Source organism: Larus michahellis, chromosome 13 (genome assembly GCF_964199755.1).
Source record: "Larus michahellis chromosome 13, bLarMic1.1, whole genome shotgun sequence".
NCBI lineage: Eukaryota > Metazoa > Chordata > Aves > Charadriiformes > Laridae > Larus > Larus michahellis.
The window spans coordinates 9,774,299-9,790,278 of record NC_133908.1 but is presented as its reverse complement, the minus strand read 5'-3'; the positions used below and the strand labels follow the sequence as shown (position 1 = coordinate 9,790,278).

Below are 15,980 nucleotides of genomic sequence, written 5' to 3'. Positions count from 1 at the left end.
TCATACTTCAACATTTTACCACTACCTGTTTCATTTTATACTGGTACACCAGGATGGGAGCAGGTAGCTGAAATACCTCCCATAGTTTCTCCAGTAAGACACTTCTGATGTGGTGCTGCCCCTTGAACTGCTCTGTCAGGCACAGTGCTCATGTGGAGGGGCACGGAGCATCCCGAGGGCTTTGCTCTCGCAGTCCCACATTCAGGTCAAAGGCGGGGGCTATTGGTGAGTGAGATGGGAGCCCGTTCCTGCTCTTCTTTTGTGGTAGGTATTATGTTGCTGCAGCTACTCTATACAGTTATCTAAGAATTATTAAAAAGAACTGTACAAAAGGCGACATATTCTTGTTTGGAAGTTATGATCTCCTGCAGGGAGATTCTCTTCACACGGAGAAAAAATAAATCTATAACCATAGGTGTAACCCACTGCTTTTCACCAGCCTCAGTCCTGTATTGGCCTTGTTGAAGAGTGGAGGAAGGAAAGTCTAATCTCTGAACTGGTAACTCATAACTTGGAGTTTGTCGTGGAGGTCATGTAACAGCGATAAAAAGAGCTGGCACGCTTTCAGAAGCCTGAGCCACGCTCGTTCAGGTGTGTATTTGCTACAAGCAAATGCAGGTGTAAACTGAAATCTTGCATTATAGGAAGGAAAGTCTAATAGACGTGGCACGGCTCCAGTCCCAGCTGAGTCAGGATTTTCTGCAAGTGGAATTAGGTCTTTAGTTATCTCTTAAGAAACTACCTGAAGCTTGCCCTTTTTACTACCTCACACCTGTTTGAATTCTTCTAAAGTTATAAGGGTTTTGGTATTGTATGTCTCTTTACTAGACAGTTGTACAGGGGGATTTGATGACATGCTTATAAAATATCCTACTGAAAAAATCTCTCTCTCAGGGGAAGTGTCAATCTAATCAAGTCCCTGCTTGAGATGGCCAGCAGTAGGAAGGGCCATCTGTTAAGATCTTGTTAAATTAATAAGGCAGAAAACTCTGTATAAAATCTTTTGGTCCTAGGCTGGAGAAAACATCTTGCTTGAATTTGGAAATGCAACTTGCATTCTCTTGAAAGCTCAAAATTTAATAAAGTCATGAATCTGTAAACAGTATTTTAGTATGAGATAAATATATAATAGGTAAATGAGATAAATATATCATCATATCTATTCCAACCTGCTTTAAGGTATGAAAGAACTAGAAACCATAACTAATTACTTCATCATCTACTACTGATATCTCAGAGATTTTGCCATAATGGATCTATTTTCTGTTTGGCATTTGAAAAACAGAAAACAAGCATTAGAGCAAGCATTTAAAATACATCTCTTCCTCAGAAAGCTCAGGAATTCTGCATGTTCCTGGGTGTGTGATGGCGAAACAGGCCTTACTACTGGAAAATTTTATGTGCTCTTTGTGTAGTTGGAAATAAAAAGGTTTTGACTCCAGCACCATTTCATCAGAGTACCTTTTCTGTGCTCTCAAGAGTATTCCAACTGTTGTAAAAATCATTAGATTGTTACACTTTTACAAAAACCATAGCCAATTAAAAAAAAAAAAGTCATCATAGAAAAGGGAGATGGCCAGACTCTGTTCTGCTGTAGGGCAAAATCCAGTCTTAGACAACATGTGAAGTACAGACCTTGAAGGAATGTTATAGAGCAGTAAAACTGACGAGGGGACAACAAAATGATGCATAGGCTTGGAGGAAGAAAATGAGGGACAATCAAGAAGACAAAATAGTAAATAAAACCTGCATTTACTCTATAAGCCCTATGCTGCTGGTTAGAAATGCTTGTTGTGTAACATGCTTCTAAAGCTGAAATTTACACCCTGCATCCTTCTGATATGGCGTTAAAACACATTCATAGTCAGAATAATGTAACAAAACAGATGGCCAATGAACTAAAATGTTATTTTATGCTATTATTTGTGGAACTTAGGTCAGTAAATTATACATATTTTCAACAATGCAAATTATTCTTTTTACTGCTTAAAAATAGACTAAGCATCTAAATTAAATTCTAAGCCACTTCATGCAGTAATTATTTACAGCCCAATCCATTTGTTTAAGGCTAGCTGGTATAAAGCCAGCCCCTCATCTTATGTATTTGGCCATCTGTTCTGTCTTTCAGTAGCTATAATTCATTGGTACCTGTGTGTTTTGGGACCTGTAAGTTTTCATATGTAGCAGTTACTGCTCTCCAACTCTATGAGACAGAACAAATGTCTCTCCCTTTAGAGTTCAGAAATTACAGAAAATGAAATATAAACTTAGTGATCAACTTCAATGAGTCATCAGCTGTGTAGCATTCAGAAACAGAAGTGAATGAACATATCTTGTGACAATTATTTTTTTTTAAAATGTGTGCTACAGTCCAACCCGAACTGCAGGACAGCAATACTCTGCCAGCCTCTGCGCCCACACCGTTAGGGCCAGTCCAACAACCTGGCACAGGGCACTCAGGCGCGTATTTGATGATCGCTGTCGATGTGCAGCCCAATGGCACAGTGTCCACTACTCACTGCATCTGCCATGCTCAAATCCAGACTCCTCTCTATGGGGATAGTGGCACTTCCAACACTGAGTCCTGGGGTGGTTGTGCTGTGTTTTGTGTGTTTTCTTCTTTGATTCTTTCTTTCTTTCTTTCTTTTTTTAATGGTGCTCTTTCCCTTGAGTGGACAATCGCTTGTTTGGAAAGAAGCCAGACCTGAAATACTCTTATAGCTTTGTTTTTTGAAAGGAGAACAGCAAGAGGGGTGAGGAAAGGGCCTTAGGCAGGTGGCAGTGACTGTGACACACTTCACTGCCACTATCAAGCTCTTGATTTTCAGTTCAGAAGTTCAAGTAAAATATCTTCATTCCCTGTTCGCTGAATGAGATCAACAGCCAGCAGACTGAACACAGGGCATTTAAGCCTGTCAATAGGAAGGGCTGAAAAAAGAGCTGAATCAGAAATTCTGTCTCTCTCTGAGATGTTGATGCAGCAGCACGTTAGGACGATAGTTGGGTAATTAGAGCCAAAAGGAACTTCCTCGAGCTGTAGACTCAAAACCTGTCAGGCAGCGTGGTCCACCGGTATCTCTCATTTCCTGGGTGAACTTTGAAGTTCTATGAACTTTGCTGTACCAGTAAGTAGATATTGTCATCATATGTTTTTGTAAATCTACTTCTGGCAAACAGGTTTCTTTTGTTTAACAGTGAAGTCAGAGCAAATGACAAAATAATTTGTGGATGACCAAAAACTGTATTTCCTCTCACCAAAATGACTTTTTTTTTAATTTAAAAAAAAAGCTGTATCTCAACAACTTTAAACGCTTAGATAAATTCAGAAATCTAGTCTGTAGTTTTTATATTTCCCATTTATTTATTCTGGTTTGTGTTCACTTCATTAATCTATTTGTCTGAATTACCTCCAGCTGACCCAGTCGTTTCAAAGTGCAGAACAAGTTATTTCATTAAGGGTTACTATTATTTTTAGAGCTAACTGCTGCAAAGCAGATGTTTGTGCTAGAAGGACCGTAGAATTTCTATGTCCAGAGTAAATTCATCTGCAGTGGTGATTTAAACAGTGTTTCTCTTGTATATTTTAAGCTACTAAGACATGTTGCTAAATCACAGCAGTCCCTCACTGTTCAAAGCATAACTGGTTCTGTGCATTATCAGCCAGGGTATTTTTGTCTTCAGTTTTGTCCAAACTATAAAAAAACATGGTTTTCTCCTTGGAGTTTTGTTTTCCTGCTATGTAGACTGAAGCAAAATTGCTCCCCATCCGGGAGTGTAATGACAGTAATTAAAAATGCATTCACTCTGAAGTGACAGGGCATCACTGTGAAACACAGTGATGTGAAACATGAAGATTTGGGGGAGTGAATTTCTTTCTCCTGTTTGACACTGTGATAATTGTACAATATCAGGTTTTCTGGTTTTACAGTCAGTGCATCTCAAACCTTCCAAATTCATCAGTAGTAATTGAAGTTTTAGATCAGGATATGCATGAGTAACAGTGTTGAGTGGACAGGGTTTGCACACTAGTTACTTCAAAATTTAAGCTGTATTTTTAAAAGTTGCCAGGTGTTAGGTCTCTTGGAAATGGTTTACTGGCTTTGAACAGATGCTGCACTCTGCTCCTGATTCTGCAGGCAACCTGACACGCTACCATGTTGAGACACTGCACTTCCTCTCCTTTATTTATGTATGTACATACACGCACACATATATATACATAGAAATAAATGAATAAATACATCAACAACCAGCCCGTAATTTCTGCGGAATCAAATCCTACTTCTTCAGACGTATTCCTTTGTCTCTGAGGAGTCCCAAACCAATAGCTTTGTAGATAACGTTTTGAAAGCATAATGCGTTCTGAAAGCATAACCTTTTCTCTCCCCTCCTTGGAATAGTTCAGTCAGAAGCTGCATCACTGCATACTTCCCTGCAGCCCCTGAACGCTCAAAGTCCAAGACAGGCTGTAGTAATGGATGTTGAAAGAAAAACTCCTTCCAGAGTCCTGTATGGCCCACAGGAATCAGAACTGAGGAGAAAGAGCCAAGTGGTTTCCACGGCCACCTTCACTGCCACTGAACTGCCCACATCTCTCCAGTTCTGCACATGTTGTAGAAAATCTGCGAAAAGCACGTTTTAATGGAACAATAGAACAGATACTTCTTTGTTGGGGACAACTGGCTTTTTGTGCTATGAACTGATCTTCTCATCTATGCACAATAACAGTAGGAGTTACAATGCCAACCTTTGATCTGAACCTTAATTTTATCCTTTTAAAGCCTGCCATATGTCAGGAGCTTCCAATGGGAAACAAACTGCATACTTTGAGATGGAAAAGAATAAAGAATGAAAACAGCTACCCATTGACTTTCTGGATTGATTGCTTCTGATAGTATGTTCAATATCAGAACATACTGATATTGTTAGTCTAACAATAGACTAACAAAAATATAAACAAAATATTTCAGAGAAGTTCCATATAGGAGATATATCCACAAAGAATACCACTTTATACATGGTATTTTTCAACTAAAAAAATTGTAGAGATGGGAAAGAAGTTTGGTTTGTTGTTTCTGCTTCTCATCTTAAAATTGTCATCATTAACATCTCAAAATCTCTGAATCCTAATAAACTATTGTTTTCTTTCTCTATATTCCTCTAGGCAATGGATTTAGATATTCCAGTGCTGGCAAGGAACATTCCTGGGAATGCAGCAATAATAAAACATAAGGAAACAGGACTGCTATTTTCAGATCCCCAGGTAAGATCCCCAGAACCTTCCTAAGGCTAGGTTCATTTTCCATTACACGCTTGTGTGTGTCTGGAAACTTGGCTTTTATTCTTGTCAGTTCTTCTGAGATTCTCCTAAAAACCTGGGTGTCAGCCTGCCTTTCTTGAAGCTCTGCTGTTGTCTCACGTTCACTTTGCAGTTCACTAAACTTTTACTAGGTGTCAGCCTTGCTGAATGTTTCTCTGGCTGTGCTGCTTCAGAGCCTGCCATCTGAGTGGGGCTCCCTCCTCAGCAACTTGTCGTGCTTCAGTTGTGAGGGTTCCATACGCGAACCCTGGAAGAGATGCTGTGTGCATGTCCTATTCCCCTTCAAGTACTAACTGAAGTATGAACTCATGTTAGGCAAGCAGTAGCTAGCTGAAAGAGAACTATGAAGTTTTAGGTAATACATTATCTACAATTTCTAGCAGTAAGTGTTACTATAAAGCATTATTAGGTCCAAGATATTGCTCGGTCAGAAAATAATTAATGACTAAAATTAAGCAAAGTGTTGCAATGGAGTTTCTGTGAAGATAAGTAAGAGTAGGAAGAGAGGGAACACTACTCATTTTTAAATGCGGGAAATTTTCATTTCAGTATATTTTCCTGCATTATGGCTTTGCTATTACCTATTCGTACATGTTGCGGAAGATGACTTTCAGACACAGATTCCCTTAGTGGTTTTGTCCAACTCAAGATTAAAAACCCTTTGCTAGAATAGTCCATTTGATAATTTTGCAAATTGAAAATGTATCATCTCATTTATTTACTTTGAGGAGTGTGTGATTAATGCATCCTATTAAGCTGTGTTTCAGAAAGGTGAATTCTCTGGGTTAGTTTTGGAGGCTTTTTTAATAGAAAAATTCTTGTAGCTCATGGTTTGGGGTTTGTTTTTCTGGCATATTCATTTTTTCCAATGGTTTCTACAAAAAAAATTTGTTAACTTCTGGAATTTATTTTTTCGTGGAAGTATTCCCTCTTCTTGCAATATCCTTTGGAAATGGGGTACTTCCAGGCTAGCAGAGGCTATAAAGCTATTTATAAAATTATTTTAATAAATAATTTTATTTTTATACATATGCTTCTTCAAAACTTCAAGGATATATGATCATGTTGAATACGCAGACTGATGGCTCTCCTGATACCAATTCTGATACATTCTGTAGTTTCCCTCAACATGCTGGTTACATTTGGCTTGGAATTCAAATACATTATTCATACCAGACCCAATTAGTTTCATCATACATCCTTGTAAGAAGCCTCTTCCAAGCATCCTACATTCCAAGTGTTTATTTGGAATCAAATAAGAGCAATTTTCTTTTTTTTTTTTTTTTGAAGATCAATTAAAAATATGCTATATATTTCCTCACTCAGAGGAACGTGCAATTTTAAGCACAGTAGTCCCGTATCAGTGACTCTGTACAAATGGCTAAGGACTTTCTTTTATATCAGAACTAGAGTCACAGGCTGTAAATATGTCTAGAACGCTATAATCTTAGTTCCTATAAAATCCTTTTGCCTGCGCTTCCTTCTCTGCAATGTGCCGAGCCGAACACCAGAACCCCCCTATTCTGCTGCTGCTTGTTGCCCCCCTTTTTGCTGTTAGTCTATCTCAGTAGTCCATAGTATTTTTTAAGTGAAGGTGTTAACGTGCATTACCATATTAACTATCGTGCTCCTAGGTGATGTTTGTACTGGAATCACTAACGTTTGTGCAGTTACCCTATCTTAGAAAGGAAAGTAATATCCCTGCTTTCTCTACAAAACAGCAATCCTATCTCATTTAATAAAAGCCCCTTTTATACTTTCACTGGTCTCAAACTATCAAAATTTGCAGATGGGTCAGGAAAATATTTGTTTGCAGGATAATACTCTAATCCCACTGCGGAGTTGTTGAAAAACTTCTTGCAGAGATGAGCTCAGAATGCCAATCATGGTTTCAAAGATAACGTAACCATTTACTCTTGTTCCTTATCTCCCCAAACCATATCAAATACAGTTTTTAAACCGCTGTACACAGCCTGTCAGAGGTTGAGACCAAAGAAATGCGATTAAGTTAGTTAGAACACATACAGTTCAAGGTATTCCTTGTATTTTTATTGCTGGCGGAAGGAACATTCTGCCCATGGCACTTTGAATACTGTCTTAGAAGATTCAGTCTGACAATAGCGATGGGAAAACATATGTTCTGGTAAGAAGTTTTCTGGTTTTTTTGTTACTCTGATTACTTTGGCATCTTAAATATCTGGTAAACTATCTTCTGCTGCAAGCCCAATTGCATCAGGCTAGTTAGGGAAAATGCATATTTTCCCTATCATACAGGGAGATTAGTATTGTATTTAGGTGCTTGGGAAAGTCTGTCTCTGTCATGAAGAATCCGGGCCACCAAAGATTTTTTAAGAAAATATCAAAGAAATTTTTATTGCTAAGTTTAGTGGATCCCATCTGGTTGTGATGATACAGACTGCATCATAGGTCAAGAGTAGAAAGCATTGCCCATTTTCAAGTTGTTACTGATCTGGGGAGGGGAAGTTTTACAGTATGGTTAGCTTAGATATGAGGAATTGTGTCTGGTGTGTGGACTGTCTTATCTTTTGAAAGCTAAATTAGAGGGATATGAATTGACCATTACACAATGAGAATCATTTTAAATTGTGAATGCTCTTGGTTTTCTTCTTTTATTCTTGCTGAAAGTGAGCTTTTGTGGCTTACAGGGAAGTAGGAAATTTTGTGTGTAGTTGTAGCCATCATTAACCACGCGCACATAGGCTGAGGCTTCATGACTGGAAGTAGAGAAAGTTCTGCCAATCACTGAAGGCAATGCTCAGATGGAAACAGTTAATGTAAAAGTGAAAGCTATGAAATGGTTTGTCCTTGATACTACATCATCTGTGCACATTACTTTTAAATCATGGTTCGATCCTGCCACTACTTGAATTTGCAAGTTTATGGAATATCTGACACTGAGTTAATGGGACCTGAAAGAAAAAAATGACAAGCGAGAGATAAGAATAGCCAGCAGCTTTTGGGCAATAAATAACGCAAAACCACGTTAAAAGGGAAGACACAAAATATTACTCAGCATCCAAAGTTCCAAAATTATATGTTCAGCATCTCTAAAGGCTCACAGAAGGAGCTAAATAAACAGAAGGAGGTAAATAAACTTCAAAGCCAGTAAGAGAGGGGCCAAGCACAGAGTTTGAGAGTGAGCGGGACCTTGAAAGAATATGGTAGCAGAGACAACTGCTGAAGAGGTAAGAGGGAAGCGCAGCTCAGCTGAGTACAGAGCAATACGCTGAAGGTACCTACTTTGGGCTCCTCTGCCAAACACAGGTCAACGCCATTTCTACCAGGGCTTCAAGCTGGAATATAGCTGAAGTTTTTAGACCTATGAACCTTCACACTGAATAGACCAATTTGCAGGTTTTGGCAGTGCCAGCAATCACTATTTATACTCCCCTAGAAATACTGGCCCATTGCCCCATGAAGTACACAGATGTGCCAGCTAACTTCGAGCTTTGCCTGCCACTAGGTAGATCTGTTGCCATTCTAAATAGACATCTGTCGTTTGCCTTCCCTGGGGCGATTCTCTGTTGTTTAAGAATCATGTACTTTTATCTGCTGAAGCTGATATGAAACGGTTTAATTGCAGACTTACTTTCGTTATATAAATAATATATTAACCATGCATCTTATTTTCATTATGCGTGAGCTGTGACACCGGTGTAGTTCTTGTGGTGATTGAAGGAATATATTCGTTCTCTTTACTCAGTGCACTCATTTTCTAGCTTTATCTATCTCCCAGATACCTGTATTTCTGGATCTCTGAAAAATATTATACAGAATTTCTTTTAGGTACTAGATAGCGAAGCTGACATTTTCTTTAAAGATGATTGGTTAATTTACCAGGAGAAAAATGTATTATGTATGTTGCTGTTGAAAAATGCCTGAGTTTGAAGTGAAGTACTACCCATAAAAAGGGCGTGTGTTAATATCAGTTCTGGATGTACATAAGATGATCTTCTCCCCTGTTTTTTCTGGGTTGTGGCTAACTACTGAGGTTCAGCTTTTACACTGTGTTTTTTCTGTCACATGTATAGTAATTATACCCATTTCTGTACGTGAATAAAAGGCTTATTAGAAACATGTATGCCCCCCCAAGTAGTAAGTTAGCACCTCCTTAATTTTGGCTGCTGAAGTGCATACCCTTACGTTTCATAATTGAAAAGTAATTTGTGAATTTTGCCACTCTTTCACTAAAAGTGAAGCTTACTTCACATCTACAACAAAATATGCGACTGCACAAATACTTACAGCATAACAACTGATAAAGGGACACGTTAGCAACCATAAGTAGTTTGTATATCGTAGGCTTCTAGAAAAGAAAAATGTAATGCTCGATTTTCTGAAAGAGCTCTGCGTTCTGAATGTCTGCATCCTGCAAGCCCGTGCTTCAGACTTACCACAAAACTACAACTGAAATGCAAGTCAGTTGTAGTTAAGGGAGACACCTGAAAAAATGAAGTTATTGCTATCTAAAGCTGAGCATCGAAAAACTGAAAACAAGCTAAGCCAGCTGCTCACAGGGTATGAAGCAAAACCCAGATAAGTCATAGTGAATCTTCCCATTGGCTTCCAGTCAGATTGCAAGTGACTTGTAGGTGGTCACATTTGATTAGTAGAAGAAGCAGGGATAAAGCTGAGAAGTCCTTATTCTCCATCTTCTGGTATTTTTCCATTTGCTGTTTCTCCCTCCTGCAGTTTCTCAACTTTTATGCTTTGGACTCAGTTTGGCATTTTCCTGAAATTATCCCCAGCATTAAGTATTGTAACTGTGCATAAGGATCTCATTTCTTCTATCATTTACATGTTTCCAAGTTTTTGTCCTCATAGCCACATTTTAAAAGAATGCTAATAGGACTACCTGTCAGGAAATGTTACATTGCTGCTTCTGTTCTTAGGTAATTTACATAAATTATTTTTAAACATTACTTTAAATAAAATCCTCCACAGGAGCATACAATTAAAGTTGGAATGTAGTTCAGTGTGAACAGTGTTTATTACTGTGATTATCCAGGCAATTGGATGAAGCCAGCATAAGTCACGTAAGACCTTCCCACCTTCCCTGTTCTGTATTCCTGGCAGATATGGAGGAAGGAGAAGAACATGTCTCTAAAGTTGGAGTATCTGTATCTGCAGCGTCTGATAGACGCGGCCTGGGGGGGTACTCTCTAGCCCAGCCTCACCTATCTTCTTTAGGGACTCTCTGACAAGCAGTCAGATAACACCTACACGTCCTTCGGACCGCATGGGTTCCAAGTAAGGAACTGAAGACACAAGTTAAATTAGCAGGTACCTGAACGCAAGGTAGCTGTGGATGGAAAGCAGGCGGGATACAAAGCATGTGGCCCTCACGGCTACGCCAGAGGCCGCTCTTTCAGTGCCATGTGGACAGAGTGAAGATTACAAGCATTACTGATTTTTATGTAAAATAAGAGGTTACTGCTAATACACATGCATGAAAATCATCTTGTTCTATTGCCTAGTTACAAACCTTTCCAACAGAACTGATGTGCATTTCTGACGATTTAAATTTCATGGCAGTGATGCATATATTGATAGTTTGTCTTGTCAGTGAGAGTCAAAGGAGTGATTATAACATGTACAATGTGATTTCACATATCAGTGTTTCCCAGGGGTCACGTTAGAGTTATGTATTATGCATAGCCATCACTTGCATTACAACAGCAACATTGAGTCTGTGGTAACCAAGGATTTTATATCTGTGTGTATTTATATACGCTGCGTACTTAGGCTCTTAAGTATAGTTTGCTAGTTAACCCAGTGCTGATATGAACTCTGGTCTTATTTATGATATTTCCTTTCATAACTGACAGATTGTGTAAATAATGTATCGCCTTCTCCCATCCTTCTTGTCCCCCATGTCCCCATGCAGTGATTTTCACTACCAGTTTTGTAGTAACGCATTATCTTAGTTTTCTGTCGACACAATAGCTATCTGCTTTTTTGAGCTGAATCAAGACATTATTTTGCAAAGATCTGAACACATTTGTAATCAAGCTGAAGTATTGAAAGTCGTCTCTTGATAGAAAATTAGACCAGCTGCTCAGAATAGGTTAGTTCAGACATCAAATCTCCTTTCACATGTTTGAAGTTCACAATTTCTCTTCCAAAGAACTAAATTAGAGTGGCAGAGGAGCCGGCAAAGGAATAGTTGTACTCTGTGAGGTCCAGTATTTTGCCCAGCAAATTTAAAGGAAATTCATCTATGGCTTTTTTGCAGAGCTTGTTGTAGCTGTAACTGCCCAGATGCAACTGCCCTGGCCAAGCTTGTTGCTGCATGCGTGCTCTTATCTGTGTACCGTGACTATATTTATGTAGTGAGTTTTTTTAGTCTTACCATAAAATTAACTAAAGATGTCACAGTAGCAATGAGATAAAAGTTTAGCTGAGCTGAGATCAAACATCTGATGTCAGTTTTCCTCCATGCAGGAGACCAGGAGAATTATTTAATTTATAAACAGCCTGGTTTTCTAACACTTGGGTAGGCAAACAGGTTTTGTGTCATTAAATGTGTTGCTTATATTTGTCTTAACACTCTTGGGATTGTCTTTGATTTTAAATGTCTTTGTTGGTGGGCTGCGTAAAATAATATATAAAATAATTATTTATTGATCATTGTTTATAAATAAACTATCGTACTTGACCTTGAAAAATGACTTTGAACAGCGTCATATATTGGCTCACAGTTGAAGTGCTTTATCAAAATCAAGATACGGGTACAAGCTATTTCAGTATCATTAGAACTTCAAGGAACTTCTAATTTATTCTTTTCTTTATCTTTTTTAGGAGTTTGTTGTGCTGTCCAAGAGTTTGATGAATGACCCCATTATGGAAAGAGAAATTGTAACAATGGCCAAAGACTACGTGAAGAACCATCATTCATGGGAAAGTGAAAGAAAAGCCTATCAGGATCTTGTCCTAAGACTCCAGTGAATTGCAACACTACGGTTGATACCCAGCAGTCTGTGTAGAGCACCTTAATGATGGATATGTAATTAGATTTGGGTTTCTCTTGGTTTCTTTTTAGAAGAGATAGTAAGACACGTGTTATTATTCTATTCAAACACACCAATATCACAGGACTTGGCTGCTACTTCAAACTGTCAAATTTATCTAATTCACTACACTGTCTCTAGTGTACCAATTCATCTCAGGCCGGTATCATTTTGTAGGATCACATAGGAGAAAAATACTCCTTGAGCAGACACAAAATTTTTGTTGTTGTAAGGCCTCAAGGGGAGGATGATTTCTTGTACACAGTGGAGCAATTCACCACATAGAGCTTACATCAAATGATCATGTTGCATCCTCACCAAACTACAGTAGCGGTTTTCTTTCCAATTATACCAATCTGAATGTATTCCGGTCCATGTGACACACAGGTATATGTTCATAAAGCCAAGATTAATTACGTAAACAGAGTATAACATTATTAAGTTGAAAGCTTTCTAAAGACTGAAAGATCAATGTATCTGTTGACTGCATAATGATCGGGGGCCAAAAAGCAAACGCAGTGTTGGTACTTGGGGAACGTGAGGAGTATAGGGCATGTTTTGTACTGCCCTCGAGGTACCGGAATTGCTTTCTGATCAGCTGATATGGCTGAACTGTCCTATGCCAGCTTTTTCTCTTCGGTCCTGGGACTAGAGCAGGAAGGTCGGCACAGCACCTGGCAGCCGTACATGGCTTCACGTTCCAGAGCTGCAGGGTGCTGCCCGCAGCGGCAAGACGTGCTTGCAGACAGAGACGCTTTGTTACATAAACTACCTCTTCGTTTGCCACTTTCTTTGGTACCTCTGTGATTTACTTATTTACTAAAAGATTTATGAGAGCTGTAAAAAGGGATTCGGGGGGGGGGAGGTATTTTCAATTTACTATGTATTTTGGTACTATTCATTCTCGTTTGTGGCTTTCAGGATATATTGTAATATACGGCAGGAGGGTATTTTGAAGTGAGACTTATGTGTGCTTGAAGTCCATACTAATAATTCCTGCCAGCCCAGTGATTATGAACATATCTTTGAATCAATAATTGGTCATCAAAGGCCTTACATTTATAGAAGAAAAAAAAGGTCATATTTTTAACTACTTGTTATTAGGAAAATCTGTTTGCTTTGTATAGGCTTGATCCTGCCCCAGTGAGAACCAGTGAGATGGTTTCTATTGATTGGAATGGGTGTTGTGTTAGACTTTTCTGTGTAATAATGAAGTTCACTGTGTATTTTAAGCTTCCCTCTTTATTTTTGATGTTTTGCAACTGTTGGGACAGTAAACAAGAAAGTAATTTGAATGTCGTATATTGACTTCTCCAAAATTTTCCCCCCTTTTATTGTAACAGGCTTCTGCTCCGCATTGCCTTCGATAACACAGTCCTCAAGGGCAAAACTGTCCTAATTTGAAATCCAAGAATTGCTGCACTCCCTGTTGAGCACATTTTTCCTAATTATTTCCGGCATGTTCTTTGACATTCTGGGATGTAAGTACAACTCTGCTAGTTCTCAGCGTACAAGCCACCAGCCGATATCTACCACTGCCCAGTTTCTAAATCTGCAACGTAATCGGACTGTTGGGTTTTCCCTGCTGTCTCAGGAGGAGCCATAGTTCTTTAGCCATCTCCATTACCAGTGAGGCCTCTCAGGGGATTGCAGTGTCTCTTTTGGCCACAGCAAGCTCTATACTACAGGAAGAACCCCTACGCCATGGATTTTCAGCACGGCATACGTGGTGTGGGACCTTTATAGGCAAAAGGGCTAAAAAAGACCATTTATAGTTAAGTGAGCCAACTGCAGGGAGTCCTGTTCCTCTCAAAACATCTCACAGATCTCTGCCGGTGTATCCCTGATAATCTGCATGTTTGGCTTTGATCCTTAGCCATTCCCCTACCCCGCTTCCTATAGTACTGGTTGTCTTCTGAGAAATACAGGTTATTAAACACAAATAAACAAATACATAATGTGGGATAGACATTGAAGCATTGAGCTAATGGTAAATGATTAGTAATAATAACAATTAGATAGCTTTTTCTAAAGCGTGATATATTTACTACCAAGCTATAAGCAACTAAATCCATTGACCTGGAATTTGCAGTATTTCCAGCAAAACAAAACATGTTCAAGTGAGAAATTCTGCTACACCCTCAGAATGTAATTAACATACGATTTTTCAGGCTGTATTTAATCTATAAATATGAAATCTGCATCTGGGAAACAGCATGCTCATTTGCATGTGATAACAATACCAGAAGCACAAACAACCCTTCTGCAATATATGCATTAAGGGAAAAAAAAAAAAGGAAAACAACCAAAACAGCGGTGAGATCAGCCCTCAGGAGCGTTTTACAGTCATCAGACGAGGCAGCGTTCATCAATCAAGGGCATTCAGCTTTGATATCATTTATCACATGGGCTTGTGTTCTGCAACATGAAGCCTGTCTATTAAGGCTAAAAGGTTGGAGCAACAACTGGTAGGGAATCTCTTCATAATAAATTGCTATTGAATTTATATTTTAAATTTCATCCAGTCTTATGTTCCAGGTCCATAAATATTCAATGAGTCTTGTAAGTCCTTGTAAAGAAAATATTAGACCCATGCAAGCAATTTTAGGTATAATTATCTTTCAAGCAACTTCACTCAAATGGTTTTACATTTAAGACTGATCCTTTTGTTGTCCTGCAGCCCTAATTATAGTATTTATCTTCCCCCTTCAAAGCCCTATTTCTTATCCTAGCAGCTTTTTAAGCAAGCACACCTCAATGAGATACAGATACAGCTCCAAAAATAGCACTTGTTCTGTTCGCAGGAAAAACCTGCATTGTGCATTTACCCCGCGGCTAATTCTGTATTTCAAGACCTTGAAATGTACTGTTAATTAATCCAATTACATGCATTTTATTTTGCAATTAATTCTGCCATTGAATCCACAGGAACTGAATGAAAGCAGTGGACCTATACAATGGGTACTACTATGCTGTTTCCTTTCTTGGCACAAGTACTTCAGACACGGAGACAATTTGGTAGTGTGTGGCAAAACCCAGCTCGAGCCTGTGGTGTGTGGAATGAGAGCTTCCTGAATTAGGATTTTATTTTAATTAGCCCTAGAGCATACATACTCCAATTTTTAGAGTTAGTTTCTACATTCCTGTTACAGACTTAACCAGTGTATGCCCTAAGAACACTGATAGTGAGTTACGTCTTCCCATTTTTGTCTGCTCACAGGCAAAACCTTACTGTTGGCTTAAGCCAGTGAGGATTTGCCAGCTCCCACCTCCGCAGTCTTGGCTCTGCTGTTCTCCCCGGGGAGTGGAGCCCACGCTGCACTGCCCTCCGCTCCTCCCGCCGGAGAGAGCGTCAATGGGCAACTGCTCCTACCCCTCACGTGGGTCTGGGTAGGAAGAAAGGGGGGGTCTTCGCTTCCTCGAGCGAGCACAGAATTCGTCAGATTCCTGTCCTTTGCCAATAGCGCCATCACCAGCTGGCGCTGAACCCCGCCCTTTGGAAAACGGATTGTACTGATCTGAACTAGCTTATCTTACCAAGAACCAGAGCGCCTTAGAGGTGGACTATACAACATGCACGGAGGAAAAGCATGTGGTCTGATAGAACTGGGGAAAGGATTTGTATATAT

The 15,980-nt window shown here is 39.2% G+C and overlaps 1 protein-coding gene across 8 annotated transcripts in view; it reads left to right on the top strand.

The window, feature by feature from the left end:
- Window positions 1-14,866, top strand: part of GLT1D1 (glycosyltransferase 1 domain containing 1) — a 62,384-nt gene extending 47,518 nt beyond the window's left edge. For all 8 annotated transcript variants that reach the window (XM_074605964.1, XM_074605965.1, XM_074605961.1 and 5 more), the window contains 2 exons: window positions 5,165-5,263; window positions 12,143-14,866. In XM_074605964.1, coding sequence (XP_074462065.1) covers window positions 5,165-5,263; window positions 12,143-12,289 — 246 coding nt within the window. In that variant the 3' untranslated portion in view covers window positions 12,290-14,866. The remainder of the gene's footprint in view (window positions 1-5,164; window positions 5,264-12,142) is intronic.
- Window positions 14,867-15,980: the final 1,114 nt, after the last annotated feature.